The sequence below is a fragment of the Aquarana catesbeiana genome, linkage group LG06, assembly GCF_042186555.1.
Source record: "Aquarana catesbeiana isolate 2022-GZ linkage group LG06, ASM4218655v1, whole genome shotgun sequence".
NCBI classification, from domain to species: domain Eukaryota; kingdom Metazoa; phylum Chordata; class Amphibia; order Anura; family Ranidae; genus Aquarana; species Aquarana catesbeiana.
Window position 1 is genome coordinate 358,513,817 of NC_133329.1, and position 21,426 is coordinate 358,535,242.

At 40.7% G+C, this 21,426-nt stretch overlaps 1 protein-coding gene across 3 annotated transcripts in view; it reads right to left on the reverse strand.

Moving 5' to 3' along the window:
- The window catches only part of TANC1 (tetratricopeptide repeat, ankyrin repeat and coiled-coil containing 1), a 350,249-nt gene that overhangs the window by 31,620 nt on the left and 297,203 nt on the right, over positions 1-21,426 (reverse strand). For all 3 annotated transcript variants that reach the window (XM_073634104.1, XM_073634105.1, XM_073634107.1), the window contains 2 exons: positions 17,658-17,736; positions 2,871-3,004 (listed from right to left, as the gene is read on the reverse strand). In XM_073634104.1, the coding sequence (XP_073490205.1) occupies positions 2,871-3,004; positions 17,658-17,736 (213 nt within the window). The remainder of the gene's footprint in view (positions 1-2,870; positions 3,005-17,657; positions 17,737-21,426) is intronic.

A 21,426-nucleotide genomic window follows, 5' to 3' on the forward strand; every position in this document is an offset into this window, starting at 1 on the left:
GTCTTCATAAGTCCTGATGAAGCATAACTGGTGAAATGCGTTGGCACATGGTGACCTAATGCACTAGGGCTCATTCTCTTGCTACAAAACCACAATACAGGAAAACTGCTTCATACAACTCTAACGTTTTATGGGGAAGATGGATGCACTGGCATCAATGTTTTTTAATGTTTGATACACAAATAAAATATGTCCATGCTCCGCTTTCTGGCCTGCACAGTCCGATATCCTTTTTTTCCCCTTTTTTCTTGTTTGTATACATTACGAATGATGGTCATGTATGTGACATTACTAAATAAATAAAAGCTGATCATTGTAAGCACCCCGCCAGTGTCAAATGGTTTGTTTCATCCCTGTAGACTGATACACCTAGATGAGAGCTCGTTCTTTTGAAAAACAACAGACTTACTGATCACCAGAATAAAATAGAGGAAAATGCAGCCATCGCATCTATAAGTGTGAGTAAACTCCCTTGGTTGATTTTTTACCTATAGGTAAGCTATAATACGGCTTACCTATAGATACAGTAAATATATCTCGTAAACCTGCACCGTTTGGAAGATATTTACTTGTGAAGGCGCCGGTGACGTCACAGACGCATGCGCTCTGAAGGAAGGGCATACCTGTGCGGTTTGCTTCAGAGCCCTGTGCCGTGAACAGCGGCTCCCATGCGCAGGAGTGACGTCATTGCGGTTAGTCCAATCAAAGACCTGAGCCCCCCAACCTGGAAGGAAGACCGGGTGAAGATGGAAGCCTTGTCAGCGGTACTAGCGCATTAGAACTTTGCCTTGCAGGTTTAAAAAAAATAAAAAAGAAGACGATGGTGGTTCACTACCGCTTTAAGGATTACCTAATAGCTGCAATGTCTGACTTCACCTTCTTAAAGTGCCAGCTAACTGGCTGTCATGTTGATCCAGTGGCTTAAAGCTAAACTCTGGGCAGAAAAACTATTTTTATCATTAACCAGAGTAGATATAAATCAACTTTTTTTGCACCAAAAGCAAACCCAGATATCACCTTGTAAAAGTAACAGCATCATCAAGGTGCCGTACATAGTCTGTTCAGAGAGCAGAGCTGTAGAAGGGACCCAGCAGGCTCCATCCACTATAGACTGTAGAGAACTACAGGGGGGGCGGATACAAGACCAGTCACCTTGCATAAGGAGAGAGAGCAGCAATGACCGGTCTAATTACTAGAAGCTCCTGCACAGAGGGAAACTTTTACACTGAATTACAGCACAGATCTGGAAGAAACCCACAAAGCACATCAAGATTTCAGTAAAAATACACATAACTCTTGAGTATCCCAGAAAACAATGTTTGCTTATCCCAGAGTTCAACTTTAAATACTTTGAGGCACTGATCCTTAACAAGTATGTGAATCAGGATTGCTCATTTAACTTGCAGCATGGCAGTTGTAGGTCACTGACTTAAAAAAGTACCCCCCCCCCCCAAAAAAAAAAACCTGTTTGCTGTAACTGATTATAAAGTGTTAGCTGAAGTTTGACTTCAATTTGTTAGTGTATTTATATCTGCTAATACATGTGTCACTCCCCCTAGATTGACAATGCTGCTGTCTGCTGTGCCCCCTGTGCTCCTTCATCCAGAATTTCCTCACTAATACAGGTGGTGTGTTAATGGCCAGATTACCAAGCGAATACAGCCTAAAAAAAAGACAACTAATTTAGAAACCACATCTAATGATTGGTAAGCGGCAATGATACAGTTTTGGGTTTAATACCACTTTAATGTAAGTAATCCCAACAGTACATGTTTTCACTTCAAGCCAGAGAGCCTTTTAACAGAAAAGTAAAGTGCACTGCCACCTCCGACTGCTAGTCTCAGGGGATTTGGGGATGTCACTACTGTGCTGGTCAATGTTCTCCTTGCTGGAGGCTTTGACACGAGGAAGCAAATCTCTACCAAGATGGCCACATTCACAGAGTGCAGAACAAGGCATGGTAAGTCTGTAATGGCGAAAAAAATCAGCTGCAGGAAGACCACAGGCAATACTGGTGACTAGTACTGTTGCCCTTTCCCTTTCTTTAAACAGATCCAGACTTCAGTTCCTCCTTAAATAAAATTACTCCAGTGGAACCTACTTCTGGATACATGTTGCCAGTTTAGAGTCTTCTCATTAAGTAGTGGAACAGAGTGGCTGCATCTTAAGCTGGCCACACACTGTTAGTTTCCCAAACGAGGTGTATGGAGGAAACCCTAAAAAAGCCCCATCATACACCCACCCCCAAACACAACATTGTATTCTGACAGCGGAACCCACCTCTGTCAGAATACATTGATCAGTGGCTGTAGCCACCGATCGACTAACGTTTTCCAACAGGATCAGCAGGGACCGCCACACACTGATCAGTATTCAGTCAGTGTATGGTCAACCGTACTGATCTTATCACATATCAAGTAGGTCATTAACTATGAAACCAAGACATTTTCATTGAAAACAATAGTCTCTAGGTATTCATCATTCACCATGCAGGTGGCCCTAAATATCCACTGAAATTTCAGTAACGTTCTGGAATCACTGAGCCATAGAGTCCCAGCTTATTAAGTTCAGGTAATTCTGCCAGTATATGAGCCACATGATGGGAAGAGTTGGGTTATCTCTTTTAGCAAGAAAGAAAGTGAAGTCAGAAGAAAATGTAGAAACCCTCTCATGAGGACAATGTGGGTGATGCTCTGTGTTCTCCTGATACCATTATTACCCAACACGGGGAGAGATTATGTAGTAAACCATACATGGAAAGATCATGGCACAGGGTTGCCTATGTCCTGCAGCAACGTTGTCTTCTGTACAAAACTTTATCCGTAACATTGTTTGGCTAAGCAAAAATGCCAAGACTGAACACTACATACCTGCCAGTGCCCTTGGCGCACTGCACAAAAGAGGGGAGATATCCCACGTCTATTAAGACGCGACAAGATGGCTCCATGATCCAAGAGTAGCTCAGAGACCTCCAGCTTCCCCCTTCCTGCTGCTGCTGTGAGAGCTGGAAAAACATAAATCATTATAAATACTTATAGTTATAATCCATATCCATTAAGTATACAACCAATTGACAGACACATGTAGAAATGATACAAAAAGCATTCATTTTAGTAGCAGAAAAAAAAAAGGAATAAAGATCCAGGCTCCCTTGAATTTTCGGATGCCCAAAGGGTATATTATTGAGCCTCTGTGTGGTTTGTATAATGGGACTCAAGAGATGTCAGTCTTAATAAATTCTGAAATGGAGATTGTGTTGGCTCTATGAAATATTTAATGTAGCAAAGCCCTTGTGCTAAAGAAAAGAGCATAATTTGTTCTGCTTAAAATGATTACAAATAGCAATGAATTAAACATGTTTTCGGCAAAGCTGTGATTTACTTCTAAAACACATAGGAGGATGTGCCGAGAATTACGAGAGAAAAAAAACACTATGCTGAGAAAGGAGTACAAGTTACATTCATATAGGGGAGGAGGACATGTTCTAGCCCAAACTAAATTAATAGCATTACATACCCCTTATATACCTTCAACTGGGAAACAAGTTTCCAAGAGTGGTGGTAGAAATTTGTGGTCTTAATACAAGATTATACTTGTTAACTATTAGTACTAAATTAAAAGAGAAGTTTGGGATTTCAAAATACAAACATACATACTCACCTAGGTGGATGCAGCATCGGTTGCTCTACACCAAGAACTGAGTGATCAAAGACATCTTCTCGCTCAGTTCTCGGTCTTCAGTGACCATAAAGCCAATGACTCAATCACCGGCTCTGTGCTCGCCCCCCCCCAGTCCTGGAGCACCCAGCTGTGGAGAAGGCGGGCTTAGGTGCTCAGCAGCACACAGAGAGGCGGAGCCAGCTGCCACTCCAGCATCTGGGTTTATCCCGACATTTAAAAGTATGGCCAAAGCTTTTTTGGCTATACTTCTCCTATGCATCACAGAAGTGCACTTAGTTCAGCACTCCTGTGACTAAGGAAGTAAAGCCCACAGTCGGCTGACGTCACAGAGCCAGTCCAGGCTCTAAAAAGATCCCAACCATATGGTCATGATCTACCCATTAGCCTGGACCGACAGCTGGTTCAGCCTACCAGCAAACCGCTGAGAGCCTGAGCCAGACACTCCCGCCCCCTGCACAGCCACGCACTCCAGTGAGCTCTGGAGGGGCAGAGCAGAGAGCCAGTGACTGACGGTCTCCAAACTCTCAGCAGGCTGAGGAACGAGAGCTGAGCGATCAGCGGTGTTTGAACACTCAGTTTTCGGTCTCAGAGGCGGCGGGGAACAGCTGCAGCTGGGATTGGTGCTGCAAACATCTAGGCGAGTATGACTTTTTTTCTGCGATTCCCAAACTTTTTTAAGTCGGGATCCATCAAGAGTCTGGAGCTGCTGAATGGCAACAGCTAACAGCAGACTTTAGCCTGCTGTCTGCCGAATCTGGGTGACAGGAGTGCAGAACTAAAGCACTCCTGTGACCGACATGAGAAGCCGGGCCAAAAAAGCTTTGGTCCTACTTCTCCTTTAAACAAGGGGTAGAAGCATAAATTCAGCCCTGTACCTGCTTGCATATGTGCGTGGTAGCAGAGTCGTTACGGATTCTCTACTGCTCATACAGCCTGAGTCAAGTTATTCATTTTATTTCTATCCAAAGGTTGTCGGTGTATATCTAATGGGTATAACCTTAGATTTTGGGGGTATAAGCAATTAGCAACTAAAACACACATTATATTGAGCCTCCCCAGAATACTGTGCCCTTTTCAGCACCTTATTTCCCTTTTCTAAATATTTTTTTATTGGAGATGATACAGCTGTGAGCTTTTGTTTTTTTCCAAAGACCTCGTTCAGTGTGGCCAAACATTTGCCTTGCACCGTTCTAAAGCAAACCATCACAAAAGCAGTGAGAAGCCATTTAGCTAGCATTTGGCCGAGTTACAAGACCATCCATTGTGCCAAGTACGAGTTCAGAATTTTATGGTGTCATTGTACAGCTTAATGAATGATACAGAGTGTTAGCCAAAGACAATCGTCTCGTTAATGTGTCTGACTTGAGATTATTTATATGTCCACAGATTAGCTTGTCCCCGCCATTCATGCTTTAAACAACCCAGAAAAGAAGGAAATATTACAATAAAGGGAAACGCCAGAACTTTCAGCATTTCATTTATTATCTTAGAAGGGGCAGTGGTGTGCAATAAACCAATCAAAGATCAGCATGTACTGGTGTGAACAATCAAAGTGTTATAAGCTGAAATGTAAATGTTTGAGCTGCTCCTGCTTGGAGTTAGGGACTTTAGATTCTAAGCTCCTCGAGGGCGGGGACTGATATGAATGTTATAATATACATATATCAGTCCCTAAGGTTCAATATTAACCACTTAAGGACCAGCCTCGTTTTGGATTTTAGGTGTTTACATGTTTAAAACAGGTTTTTCTGCTAGAAAATTACTTAGAACCCCCAAACATTATATATGGTTTTTCTTCTAACACCCTAGAGAATACAATGGAGGTTATTGCAATACTTTTTTTTGCACCGTATTTGCGCAGCGGTCTTATAAGCGCACTTTTTTGGGAAAAAATTCACTTTTTTGAATAAAAAAATAAAACAGCAGTAAAGTTATCCCAATTTTTTTTTATATTGTGAAGTATAATGTTACGCCAAGTAAATTGATACCCAACATGTCATGCTTGAAAATTGCGCCCGCTCGTGGAATGACGTCAAACTTTTACCCTCAAAAATCTCCATAGATTAACGACGTTTAAAAAATTCTACAGGTTGCATATTTTGCGCTACAGAGGAGGTCTAGGGCTAGAATTATTGCTCTCGCTCTACCGGTCGCTGTGATACCTCACATGTGTGGTTTGACCACCGTTTTCATATGCGGGCGCTACTCGCGTATGCGTTCGCTTCTGCGCGCGAGCTCGTCGGGACAGGGGGGTTTTAAAAAAAATTTTTTTTTATTTTACAATATTTTATTAATTTTTACACTGTTTAAAAAAAAAAAAAAATTGTGTCACTTTTATTCCTATTACAAGGAATGTAAACATCCCTTGTAATAGAAAAAAGCATGGCAGGACCTCTTAAATATGAGATCTGGGGTCAAAAAGACCTCAGATCTCATATTTACACTAAAATGCAATAATAAAAAAAAAAAAAGTCATTTAGAAAAATGACATTTGAAAAAATATGCCTTTAAGAGGCGTGGACGGAAGTGATGTTTTGACGTCGCTTCCGCCCAGCAGTGTCATGGAGACGAGTGAGCGCCATCTTGGCCTCACTCGTCTCCAGACACACCAGAGAACAGGACGCGATCGCCTTCCGCCGCTACCGACGGCTCCGGTAAGCGGCGGAGGGCACCGGATCGCGGCGGGGGGGGGGGCCCCTCTCCCGCCACCGATAAAAGTGATCTCGCGGCGAATCCGCCGCAGGGACCACTTTTATCTGAAAGCCGGCCGCTGCACGAAAACGGGGATACCGGGGTTATGGCAGCTAGCTGCTGCCATAACAACGATATCCCCGTTCAAAATTAGGACGTACATAGTCGTGCGGCGGTCGGGAAGTGGTTAAGTTGGCCCACCCTTTGCAGCTATAACTTCAACTCTTCTGGGAATGCTGTTTACAAGGTTTAGGAGGCAGAAAGACCCACAAAGAACAACTGAAGACGGCTACAGTTAGAGCCTGGCAAAGCATCACGAAAGAGGGAACCCAGTGTTTGGTAATGTCCATGGGTTCCAGACTTCAGGCAGTCACTGTGAGTAAAAAAATCAGCAAAATATTAAAAATGAACATTTTATTTATGATTATATTCATTTGTCCAATTACATTTGAGCCCCTGAAAAATGGGGGGACTGTGTATAAAAATGGTTGCAGTTCCTAAAATTTGTACTTGATATTTATGTTCAACTATTTGAATTAAAGGTGAAAGTCTGCACTTCAAACTCAATTGGATTGTTTCGTTTTAATTTTATTCTGGTGGCATACAGAGCCAATAGTAGAAAAGTTGTGCCTGTGTCCAAATATATATGGACCCAACTTTACAGATATCTCTATATATAGATATCTATCTCTAGATATATCTAGAGAATATATATATATATATATATATATATATATATATATATATATACATATACATATACACACAGAGAGAGAGAGAGAGAGAGAGAGAGAGAGAGAACGAGCTGCATAAATTGATGGCACTATATAAAAGTACCCAAGTACCTGTAATAAATAAAAGATTACATTAAGCTGTTATCTTTATCTAAAAAATTAATTAAACGGTGGTGTGCTATAACACCTGTTAATGCACATTGTCATCTGCTTTTTAGCAAAGGGTGGAGGAAGAAATGTTTCACTAAATTCTTTTGCTAATCATACAGGATCCTAAATCTTGCCTTTTAGGCATTTTAGATGATATTCAGGCGGAAGAAGTCACCGAACAGACCATAGCTCGGGCCTTGTTCTAGGCCAGAAAGATCATTCTCAGGCATTGGAAATCTGTGGAACCTTCCTCTTGGAAAGAATGAGTCGCAGCAATGGGAGACACACTGCGTTTAGTAAAATGTATATTCCAACATAGAGGATGTCCAAATAAATATCAGGCAGTATGGTCACCTTGGCTGGATACCCCAGGGTTATCACCGGTGGACTTAATTCTGGACAGAATTATGTAACTGAAATAGTATCATCATTTGATGGATTCAATGTACTGCGTTCGTACTCTAACATGTATGGGTTATGTAAGACATTTAACAATCTTTTCAATAAAAATAAAGCATTTGTTGAGTTAAAAAAAAAAAAAAAAAAATTATATATATATATATATATATATATATATATATATATATATATTTTTTTTTTTTTTTTTTCCTACATTCCATTCAGAAAAAAAAAATGTGTGTGTTAAGGACACACACACCAACGCATGTAAAATTGTACACCCACACACGCAAGTACATGTGAACATACAGTACATGGAAAAACGTGTCACTGGTTGTTCTATGGCTCCTAAAGTTGAGGACAGTCCATAGTTAGAGGAGGACAGCTGGCAGCAAAGCAACCCACGTGCATGTGAGTTCCAATAACACTGGCGCTCCAAAGGAAAAGGTTGTGTCTGCTCGGATTTACAGAGTACAGGAAGCAACAGTACAACAAGAGGGGGAGGCAATAAAGCAGAAGAATGTTCCTGATAATTATGGCCTGTTGTTTACCATGGATGATGGCGGCAGCCTGTGAGCTACACCCTCAATCCACTTTACCATATTCGGAAACTGGCTAACCCACAGTGTTCTTAAATAAACAGTATCATGGCAAAGCTATGCTCAGGAATTCCGGCTATTCTCGTGCTGAGAACTAGCTCTTATCTAAAGTCATCCCTCATGCCAGACCTATTTCCACTAACTCTTACACTGCCAGTATAAAACCTATCATTCTAAGCAGTGTCCTCCCCAAGGCTGGACTCCTGGCCTGTACCTGGACTGCTCCACCCACTTATCCCCTTGAAATACTTTCTGGTCGTCAGCAACTGAGCATGTGCAGAGCAGGGAGAGACCGTGCATTACTGGATATTAAACAGTATAGGCACTTATTTTTTATGTTTTATATAGTTACACCTGCAAAAGGGGCCAGCCTGAACTGATCTAGCCAGACTTAATTTTCAAACTAAAGTTCAAAGTTTAAATCTTGCAGTGTTCTGTTCATGTCTAGGGGTTCTTTTCCTCCCTCTTCCTCCCCCCCCCCCACCAGAAGTGGTGGGCGATCTTTAATACTCCAGAGCAGTAATCTCCAAACTGTGGCCCGTGAGCCGAATGCGTCCCTTCGCTGGCCTTCATGCGGCCCTTGGGGGACTATTCCTACCACTGACACCAATAGTGGGGAACCATTCCTCCCACTGACACCAGCGATGGGGCACCTCTCCTCCCACTGACACCAGCAATGGGGCACCTCTCCTCCCACTGACACCAGCAATGGGGCACCTCTCCTCCCACTGACACCAGCAATGGGGCACCTCTCCTCCCACAAATACCAGCAATGGGGCACCTCTCCTCCCACAAATACCAGCAATGGGGCACCTCTCCTCCCACTGACACCAACGATGGGGCACCTCTCCTCCCACTGACACCAACGATGGGGCACCTCTCCTCCCACTGACACCAACCATGGGGCACCTCTCCTCCCACTGACACCAACCATGGGGCACCTCTCCTCCCACTGACACCAACCATGGGGCACCTCTCCTCCCACTGACACCAACCATGGGGCACCTCTCCTCCCACTGACACCAACCATGGGGCACCTCTCCTCCCACTGACACCAACCATGGGGCACCTCTCCTCCCACTGACACCAACGATGGGGCACCTCTCCTCCCACTGACACCAACGATGGGGCACCTCTCCTCCCACTGACACCAACGATGGGGCACCTCTCCTCCCACTGACACCAACGATGGGGCACCTCTCATAAAAATGTAAAGAGAGTGTAAAAATAAAAAAAAATAACGAAAACATTTTTTAAAGCACTCTTGCTCCACCTTGCTTGCGCTCAGAGGCGAACCCATACGTAGGTCCTACACAGACCGTGATCATCAGAGTGAGAGCAATAATTCTAGCACCCGACCTGCAGTGTAACTCTAAACTGGTAAGCTGTAAAGGCCTCTAAAGCATTGTCTATGAGGATTTTTAAATACCGTAGTTTGGTGCCATTTCACAAGTGTGTGCAATATTAAAGCGTGACATGTAAGATATCTATTTACTCGGCGTAAAAGCGTCTTTTATATTTTACCGAACCTTGGGTATTACATTGTATTTGTGTGCATTAAATTCATCTAAAACCATGCCACACGTTCAGAGTCACTTATATCCCCTTTCTTCTCCATTCTGATGCTTGGTTTGAACTTCAGCAAGTTGTCTTCACCATGTCTAAATGCACTGAGTTGCTACCATGTGATTAGCTGATTAGCAATTTGTTTTACCAAGCAATTGAACAGGCTTACCTAATAAAGTTGCCGGTGAGTTTATGTCAATTTTATTTTATTTTTGGCTACATTGAGGGAGAATTAGAACCTCTGTCTGGGCTTTATTGCTGTTTCCTGGCTAGATAAATTCATTCTCTCTATTGGTCCTGGTGGCCAATGTCACAGAATAAAAGTGGGGGAAAACCGAGAAGTTTTTAGCTGTTTCCAGAAAGGAATCTTCCAATGTGGACACTAGTCCCAGTGACAACTGTTGTACTGTATATCTCTGGGACATTAAGTAAAGAAAAATCTCACCAAACAGGACACAAAGAACAGAAAAGAACTGGAGGACTTGATTGCTGCATGCTACCGTAAGGCATAGCAAGCCTGTACCTCTGTGCATTGTAGTCCAATTTTGAATGGCACCCCAAAGCACCTAACACCTGTGTTTCAGTGCACCACAATGAATAATAATAACACACTACCGTGCATTGTAGTGCACTGTGTTGGTTTAAGTCTGAAGGGGTAGCCATAGTCACAAACATTTTCAGTGTTTAAGATCCCAGACAGTACTGTAGTTGCTCTTTCACTGAAAGGAAAATGTGAGGATTTCAACAACGCTATTTTCTTCCTTATAGACAAGAATAAAATTGAACTGAATCTGATCAGCTATACACTCTGCAAAATAAATGGTGGTAACTATATACTATGTACCAGCAAGGCCGGAAAAAGCGACTAATCTGACACATCTCTGATCACGGGCCAACAAATCTGACAGGAAGTTTAAATAAATATGTGAAGACATGGGGACAAAAAGAATAGGCAAGGCGTTTTGATAGCGGGATTAGGACAGGGTAATAACAATTCCAAGAATGGTATCTTAAGTAGGCCCAAAGCCTGATCATGACTTCTTACAACGAGCTTCTAGCCATCCCTGACCTAACCCCAATGTAAACATTAACTACTAACGCTGCATAAACCTTCCTCTAATTATAAAAATACAAACGCTTCAAGTGTTTGCTGGGACTTACTTTGTTTTCAGTCCTGGTAAAACATTCATCAAACTGTGAACCAACAAGAATAAATACATGTCTAAGACCGGTTTGGTTTCCAGGATTAAAAATTGTACATTAAAGGATTACATGCATTAAAGGATTCATCAGACTCAGGGAGCGTAGTATATCGGAACAAAGGGTCACAATGTCAAGATGGCTGGTGGGAAGTGGAGAAAATACTGTTTTATGATGTATGAGACAAGCAGGAGTGCATATTGAGTACCATTTCTAAATTGGCTTGTTACACAATGAAATTTAGATATATAGATAAATATATATAACATACATATTACATAAATCCTAAAAAATAAAAATAAAATAATGTGTATATGTGTATATATATATATATAAATATATATCTATATATATATAGATATATAGATATCTATATATCTATATATAGATATCTATATATCTATATATATATAGATATATAGATATCTATCTATATATCTATATATAGATATAGATATATATCTATCTATATCTATATATAGATATATAGATAGATAGATAGATATATATATATATATATATACACACACACACACATACAAACACACATGTGACCCCTTGGTGTTACATGGTCTCAGGTGTGAATGGGGAGCAGGTATAAAATTTGGTGTTATCGCTCTCACTCTCTCATCATGGTCACTGGAAGTTCAACATGGCACCTCGTGGCAAATAACTCTCTGAGGGTCTGAAAAAAAGAATTGTTGCTCTACATAAAGATGGCCTAGGCTATAAGAAGATTGCCAAGAAACGGAGGTGGGGCACGGTGGCCAAGACCATACAGCAGTTTAACAGGACAGGTTCCACTCAGAACAGGCCTCGCCATGGTCAACCAAAGGAGTTGAGTACACCTGCTCAGTGTCATATCCAGAGGTTGTCTTTGGGAAAAAGACGTATGAGTGCTGCCAGCATTGCTACAGAGGTTGAAGGGTGGGGGTGGGGGGGGGGGTGTCAGCCTGTCAGTGCTCAGACCATACGCCACACACTGCATCAAATTGGTCTGCATGGCTGTCCTCCCAGAAGGAAGCCTCTTTTAAAGATGAAAGCCCAAAACAGTTTTCTGAAGACAAGCAGACTAAGGACATGGATTACTGGAACTATGTCCTGTGGTCTGATGAGACCAAGATAAACGTATTTGGTTCAGATGGTGTCAAGCGTGTGTGGCAGCAACCAGGTGAGGAGTACAAAGACAAGTGTGTCTTGCCTACAGTCAAGCATGGTGGTGGGAGTGCCATGGTCTGGGGCTGCATGAGTGCTGCCGGCACTGGAAAGCTACAGTTCATTGAGGGAACCATGAATGCCAACATGTATTGTGACATACTGAAGCAAAGCATGATCCCCTTCCTTTCGGAGACTGGGCCGCAGGGCAGTATTCCAACCCCAAACACAGGAATATACATATACACAGGAACAAGGTGTAACACACCTCTGCCGTGCCTTTAGATTTCTTTAGAGATTTACATCTGATGTGGTACTCCTTCTTCTACCAGATATGTAACGAAAAATTGTAGATGCAATCTCAGTTTCTGTTCAAAAACATTTTACTTCAATCTTCATGCATATACAAATCCAAAGACTGCACAGTTTCGGACAGGACCTCCATCTTTCATCAAGTTGCATGTATAGTGTTCAAACTGAAATTGTGTCTCCAATTATTTTGTTGTGTGTATATATATATATATATATATATATATATATATATATAAATGATGGATAATAAAACAAATCTAAATGCCTGCTGAACAGAGTTTTGCAACTTTGACCTGTGTTAGTTTTTTTTTTTTCAGATCAAATTGGGGTTTTACTTGGTGGTAAATGGTAATGAATATCGCTTGATTTTTATTCGCAAAAGGAACACTGGCAAAAAATAGTAAAAACACTAAACAGGTAAAATATTTTTTAAATTTAGCTGTATATTTCTCACCATTACCATAGCCTACCCCCAAAGAACAACCCCCCAAAAATTCTCCTTCTCCTGATGATCGCAGGGATCCCACTATGTTATATGTTGTCTCTGTACCCATAGTAGGGCCCAGAAATAACAGTGCATATTTTTTTTTTATCTGACCTTATGACCTATATCAAACCCTGATCTGGCAATTTTATCTTTCTGATTTTGTTTATTTTTTACACCGTTTTTTTGTGTACAATTTTCTCTTCTCTTCTAGCAAGGAGAAAAAGATACAATGCATTTTTCTCCATTCAAGAGGAGAAAACAATGTAACTAGGGGGAAAGAGGCATCCAGCAGTAGATTGATGCATGCATCCAGCATACCTGGCATGTTGGATGCCAACGCTTCTAGGGGCAGTACTAGCTTTGCAAGGGCCTTAAAACTTTATTTGCTAGGAGGTGCTGATGGCAAGTATTATACAACCTTTTTTTTTTGTTTAAAGACCTTCACCTTCAAAAAAGTTGTCTTTAATAAATACCCCTACCACCATGAGTGCAGCCCGACAGGGGATACAACTTGCCTTCCCAATATAGAAATCTTTCCAGCAGGCACCATTTCATACTGCCCATAAGCATTGTGGCCTCATTCATTCCAAAGGATAGCGGTACTGGTGGCTTCCAGTGGTTCCTTGGAGTATGGCTTATCCATAGATATAAATAGGGTCACAGTATGAAGCGGACGTTGTACTTTGTTTTTCTCATTCAATTTTTATTTTGGTTAAATATGAACAGGAAATGTTACACAGGGTCATTAGTTACTACCTTTGGAAATCTGCCTAATATGAACAGTTATAAGAGTCACCCTAGTTTCTTGCTGGGTTATATTATATAATCTTACATTTCAAAATCCAACACAATAAACTGATATAAAGCACAAAATCCAACCATAACGTCCTCTTCAAAGTCATCAAAGAAAAAACCAAACGAGACATGTGTATCCAATTAGCCAAGCTGAAGATAAATGATCAAAGAATACCCATGGTTATATAAATAGAGGTCAGATGGATTTTAAACACATTTGTTTCTGGAAAGCACCGTTTTCAAGTCCCATGATTAGAAAGGTTTTTCTTTCTTCAAAACAGATAAACGCACCACATTACAACAATCTTAGTGGTTAAACATTCCAATGACAGATGTTAAATCTCCTTTTTATTACTATTCAGCCTAATAAAATAATATATTAATTGCCCAAAGTCTACCTAAAGTCACTTTTTTTGGATAGGGAAGGATTATATCCTCTATCAAGTATATATTGCTGTGTCTCTCTCTGATGCAGAGATTCGCCCTGCCCTTTAGTGGGACTGAAAACGAGAAACTTTTTTTGTTGTTATAGAGTCAACAACAAAGGGCAAATCTTTCAAATGGGACACTTGTTCTGAGAGAATTTTTTATTCCTTTGGAGAACTCTATCACTTCCTGTTGTGTCACAACAGGAAGTGAAGGAAAATCCCCTCTAAAGAACACAGACCGCCACTGTGCTACTGCACACCAGATCCCACGCCACCAGCTTCCTTTTTTTTTTTAGCGGTTTCTAAAGGGTTCTAGAAGCTGGCCGCCAATGATCATGCACAATGCGTTAGAACTTTTTGAGATAGGAATGAGGGACACCTATTAGCAAGTATGTAGGCATTAGACACACCCCCTGCCAATTGTACAAACATGGATTGGTTAAACCCACAAGTGCTTATTTTACCACTACAATTCCTTTATACTGGCTTTTGGAATTTACAAATGCAGCAATTTAGAAATTGGATGAAAGGTTTAGTACTGCAAAACACTTTTGATAGATAAGCAGTGCATTTTATATACAACTATATAGATCAGACAAAAATGAGGGACAAATGAGGGACAAACGAGGAGGAAAGAGGGACAGAGGGACTTTGTTGCGAATGAGGGACAGTCCCTCCAAATCAGGGACAGTTGGGAGCTAGGCCTTGAAGCCTCCTTATGGGATGCATGCCGCAGAGGATGAGAAATTCAAAAATACAGGGCAAGTTTAACAACTTTAAATCGTCAGAAAGGAAAGGGGACTAGTAATATTGAAAATGTAAGGTGGCAGTGAAGGTCCGCTTTAACACATAAGCTCCAAGACTGTTGCAGCAGGCCACAGCCCACCTTAGACAACATGTTTGGCTCCTGCGGCATTCTTTAAATGTGAGTAGTTAACTATGGCATATTCACATAGACACAGCATTATAATGTTTTAAAGATTTCCACAAAGCAACATTTCTAGATTAGAAACCTAGAAATATTTTCAACTCCGCTAATCAGAAATATAAAGACCATGTACAGCACAACAAAACCAAACAGGTAATTGAATACTTTTTCTAAAGCAGAATATTTTGCTATCCTAACTAAAATGATGTTAGCCAGAAGTATTAAAAAAAAAAAAAAAAAAAGGTTGAGTTGCCCTTTAAAGGGCCAAGAGATACACCTATGGCAGTCTGCCCCTTTATATATCAAGCTTGGGAGAAAATGGGTGAAACCATTTAAAACAACTAATGATAAAGGCATAAATGGAAACGTGCTCCATAAAAGCACCCAACAGGGTGTAGGCGGGCGGCTCGTTCATCCTGTCCCATCATGTTTAACAGTCAGCCCTGCTTTAGTCAAACGCAGCAAGGCAACAGCTGATCTTATCTCGGTTCATTCAGTGCTGGGCTAACAATCAAGGTGTGGCATGGGAAAAGCTGTGTTTTGCCAACACAGAATATGAAAAGGCAAAGTCAAAGGATGACCTGGTTCACAGAGAATATTTCCTTTGTTATAACTTGTTTGATGGGAGAAAATAGCTACTTTAACAACAGGCTGAGGCAATTGTGGATGACCTAATTCCTCGCAGTGGATTTAAGTGCACCTGCTGCTTCCAGTGCACGGCCTACACCCTCGAGGAAGCTGTGTGTGTGTGTGTGTGTGTGGTGTGTACTGTGTAAATGTACAGGAGATGGCACCTAAGGGGAGAAAGGGGTCAAATATTTTCATTTTATCAAATGGCCAGCATTAGGTGGGTCACGGGTCAATGGTGTTCAGACAACGTTCTGGTAAGCATTCTGCAAAGCAGTTGAACATACACAGATCTTACTCCAACTTTCAGGGGGATAAAACTGTCATAGATATGGATATTCTGAAGCAGTATCAAGCTGCAGACCTCAATGGTGAGCTATGGTTGACTGGTACTGTATACACACTAGAGCTTCCACTTCAATGTACAGCATACCTCCCAACTTTCTGAGATTGGAATGAGGGACAGCTTTTAGCAAAAGTATGTAGGCATAGGACACACCAATTGCCACGCCCCTTTTTAAAAGGAGAATGGTACAAAAAAAATGATTAGTTAAACCCACAAGTGCTTTTTTTATCACTACTATTCCTTTATCTTGGCTTTTGGCCAAATTTACAAATGCAGCAATTCAGAAATTGGATGAATGGTTTAGCACTTTAAAACACTTTTTGATAGATAAATAGTGCATTTTAAGTACAACTTTATAGATTAGATCAAAACAAGGGACAAATGAGGGACAGTCCCTCGAAATCAGGGAGAGTTGGGAGCTATGTGTAATGTACACCAGTAAAGTCCAACTCCAGTGACCGTTACCAGGATAGGAAGGAACACACAGCAACAAAAAATGTCTATCCACATTCCCCACTATAAATCTGTTTTTGTTCAGTTCTATGTTATAGCTGAGAGGATTTCCCATAATTTCCTGTCCCAACAGGAAGTGAGGGGAAATCTCCCCAACAGGCACAAAAATAGCAATAAAAAAACTACAGAGACTTTGAACCTTCTCTTTATATCCAAATTAACAGAGCCAGTCTACAGCTCTGAGCTCTGACCCACAAAATCGGAGAACTTTTTTTTTTTTTTTTTTCTTTAATCTGAAGCAAACTATGGAAATTTTGCTAACCAATGATTTCACAGACTCAAACTGTCTTAAAGTAGAAGTTTAACCTAAAACTAACTCTAAATCTACTGGCAGCCACATTCTAAAATGACTCTAACCCTGTAAAGCAAAAATCCCTATACATATCTTTTCTGCAGCCGCTCCAGTCCGGTCCGGTCCCAAGCTGAGCTGTCAGTGGCGGCTTCTCTGTGTAGGCGTCTGCAGGAGAGGCAGCCGACAACGGAAGCCCCATAGTACATAGTAAGTATATGGGTGACATCAGTACCCAGCCGTTGTTGGCTCTCTCTTCTACACATCATCCGCTGCCAGAGACCGGACCAGATCGGCTGCAGAAAAGGTACGTATAGCAATTTATGCTTTACAGGGTTAGATAGATTAGTTTTAGGATGTGGCTGCCAGTAGATTTACAGTTAGTTCGTTTTAGACTGAACTTTAATGATATGCTAGGTTCTATCTAGGTGAGGTCTGTATTTCAAACACCATGGCTGCCTGCACAAGGTCCGCTAATACATATCAGTTGCATCACCTGTGATAACCCTGACAGATATTAATAACCAGCATTTACAAAAACATCCAATATTATGACATGGCCATCACCGTCAAAGGATGACCTGGTTCGCAGAGCATATTTCCTTTGTTATAACCTGGTAACAATATTTTCCCCTTAAAATGCTACAAGTGTCTCATAGTAATAAGTGTAGTATAAATATAATACAGGTTTAACAACATTGAAGATGGAGCAGCAAATGTTTGGGTGCAGAGTAAGGTAGGTAATAAATTGCTTCACCTGTCTCTCCCCAAAGTGTGTCATTCTCATTGATGTCTAATGGGGAACCTTTCTCGTTGTTCAAGAGACATCTCACCACCTGGAAAAGAGAACAGGAGAGTCAAGCAAAAGTGGTCTATGGACAATGTGTATACTAAATTTACCTGAACTTACAAGAATTAAACGTCCCCTATAATTTGATTTTTCAATTTTTGATAAAATTAATCGCTGCCTGAGTCTTCTCCAAGAGGAGTTCCCTTCACTTTCTATCCCAGTGACCACATAAGAGGAAATCTCTTTAACTGAGCAACAAACAGCAGTTAAAACGTGAAACTCTCCAGTGATTTAAAGCTCCCATTCATATCTGTCCACTTTGGTGCGTTTCATTAACGTGTTTTGCGTTAAGGCCACTTTAATGTAAATGGATAAAGCAATGAATATATATACAAAGCAAAAGTGAATTTAAAATAAGATTTAAAAATTTGTTACTATGAATAACTTACAATTATAGATGTACATGTGGGCAGAAAAATTTGCTCATTAGAAATGAAAACTTATCGTAGGTTCCTTGCTGTGCCATGCTCATCTCCTTGCATGTCCACTAGACAATGATTGTATGATCTTGAGTGCTTAGGTTACCTTTGCTAAGGTTGACAAGTGCACTAGTCATTGAAGGCAGGAGTGACTTCTAATAATATATCCACCTTATATCCACCTCAAGTAAAATTCATATATCTACACATACATATATTGCAAAATAATACCTATATGACCTATGTCCTATCTAATCCCTGTCATTATTAGTAAAAGTAGCATAATGCAGGAAATTCATATAAAATCCTGTAGATACATATTCAATTTATCTATTCCCTTGTTGTTTTTTCTAGCTAGATCATTTAGGAATTCATATTTTTCATTATAGATATACACCAGGTGCTTGCTCCTGAAGAGTGGCTCAAAGCCACGAAACACGTCAAGCTACCAGATGCCGTGACTTATATTAATCATGTTTAGATTTTTTATGGAATTCATGGAATATGTATCTACAGGATTTTATATGAATTTTTCGCAATATGCTAATGTTACTTTTACTAATTAGAGGGATTGGAGAGGGCATAGGTCATACAAGCATTATTTAGCAATATATGCATGTATATATATGAATTTTACTTGAATATGTATCATTATCATGTGAAACTGTTTTGAACTTTGATATGCATTAATATTAAAAGTATACATATATGTATATGAACCAATAAACATATGTTTATCTACCAATTAAATTATTTGCAACTGTGTGCTTCAAATTAAAGTCCCATTTCTTTCTCCCCTTCTTCATAGTAACAGGGATAGAGGCATATGACCCTACCAGGCCATTGTTTTATATAAAGTCCCAAACCTTTCCTCTTGTGAGCAATAATGACTAGGCCTCACTTAGCAACATCCCGTGAGTATTCTAATCAGGCTTCAGGAGGTATATAAATGGGCTACACCTATAGCAAGGGCTAGTTTAGGCAAAGCTGCAAAGTTTGTTTGTTTTCACTCCAAAAACACCCCTTATCTGCATAGGTAGTTATATTTTGTAAAGGTGAACTGACCCCTTAATATTTATATGTGTATGGTAACTTATACAAGGAGTAAGCATCAGTGATCTAAGGCAGTGCTCAGTCACTATCTACCCCTCTGCCATCTGCTCAATTCCCAGCTGTACAGTGCTGGGCAATGTTATGGAAACTATGCATAACTACATGAAATCACAATTATGTTAACTTTGGAGCATGAAAATATGAAGGCCAAGGAAAGGTCGACACTCTGGACAGAAACAGCTGCAACCAGTCACAATTAATGTGGGAAAAATGCCATTTCTAAAATGTTTTAGGTTGTAATATTTTGCCTGAGATTACAGTGTTTTGCACAAGCATTGCATCAAGTTACCATGCAAACACAATAGGATCATCAATGGGAGGTAAAGAGAAGTAAAAACATGCTGCAGGTATTCCAAAACCCTTCAGAGCTGAGTGAAGTATCTGTACCTACGTTCCCAACTCCGCCTACCTCCTGTGGCTATTACATTCTAATTTTAGTATTTCTAATAAATATTTATTTTATTTTACATTACAGAGAATGCTGCTGAAGCAGTGAGACTCCTGTAGGCAGCGTTCAGTCATTGCTGAATCAGCAGTTAGTGAAGCAACCATTGAAGAAAAACCTTTGAGTGGATTTCCATGATACCTCAACACTCAAAATAATTGTTCTCCAGAATACTGTCCGAAAATTTCCCACCCCCTACCCAGGACAGGTGTTACTTGGCTTCATAGCAAGCATTATTGTCACACAACCCATGCTGAATTCTTCACATACTCCTGTAAAAACAGACCACATCGAGACACTTGAGAGCAACTGGACCCTGCAAGAGTCTACCCAAAGACAAACTATGGATGTTCATGACTCTCTGGCTAGCCACACATGCACTGATTTCTTCTGTTCAGTCCGCGGGCTAAACAAGAGCAATATAGTAAATTCCCCCCATCTACAATAAAGCATGGAAGGAGATATCTCCGCTGCCAACTATTATATTCTAGCAGCTGCAGCACCCAGTTTGTCAACCCAAATGATGCCAATAGTGCCCCCCATGGCTCAAAATTTCAGCTGATTCAGCAGAAATTACAGACATATATGGCCAGCTTTAGAAGGAAAACAATAACATTTATCTACCGTACGAAGTCAAATTATAGCATAAAAGAAAAACAAATCTGTCCTTACATCTGAATATTTTACTCAAATGGAAATCCTTCCACAAAATGGTCTTTGATATATTTGATATGCTTGGAGATCCAATTATACCATCTTCTTCTAATGTGTTCTTTCATTAAAGCCACCTCTTTCTCTTCGCTTCTCTAAATAGTTCATAAAAGTGTTTCTTTAATCTGACCTAAAGCTTGCACAACCCACCAAGATCTTCAAAACAAGAGGCAGGCGTGCCCCCATGAAGCCTATAATACAGTGTAGATGGCAGCATTATGACAATCATATTGTTATAATTAAAGGCCCTATAATTTCAGCACGACCACAGGACACTGAGTACATGGATTACTTGAAGTCGTCTGAAAACAGAAAAGGCTGCTCAGTAAAAAGTAAAGAGCAACATGCTGTAACTTATAGCAAGTAATCAGCAATGCTGGTCATGCTGCTTTACCAAGGGTAGCTTACCGTTTGCTATACGGTAAGCTTGCCACAAATGGGAAGATATCTCCACAAGGACAAGGGTTGGAAAAACATTTTACACTGGGATCCACTGCTAAACTTGTCCAATGAACTGAAACAATGCATGCATAGTAACTAATCCCAAGAACATAAACATGTTCTACGTCTATCTATCCATACACTCACCAATCAGCCATAACATGCCCACCCACCTAATACTGAGTAGGTCTCCCATTTGCTACCAAAACAGCCATGACCTGTCAAGGCATGGGCTTCACTAGACCTCTGAAGGTACGCTGTCATATTTGGCACCAAGCCATCAGTAGCAGATCCTTTAAGTCCAGTTTTCAAGCTACAAGGCGGGGCCTCCATGGATGGGATTTCCCATAGTACATCCTGGTGGCATCTCTTACCCAGGTAAGCTACGCACATGCACCAACCCATCCACATGATGTAAAAGAAAACATGATTCATTGGACCAGGCCACCTTTTTCCATTGCTCCATGGTCCAGTTCTGATGCTCTTGGCTGTGGACATGGGTCAGCATGGACACCCTGACTGGTCTCTGGCTACGCATGCCCGTACA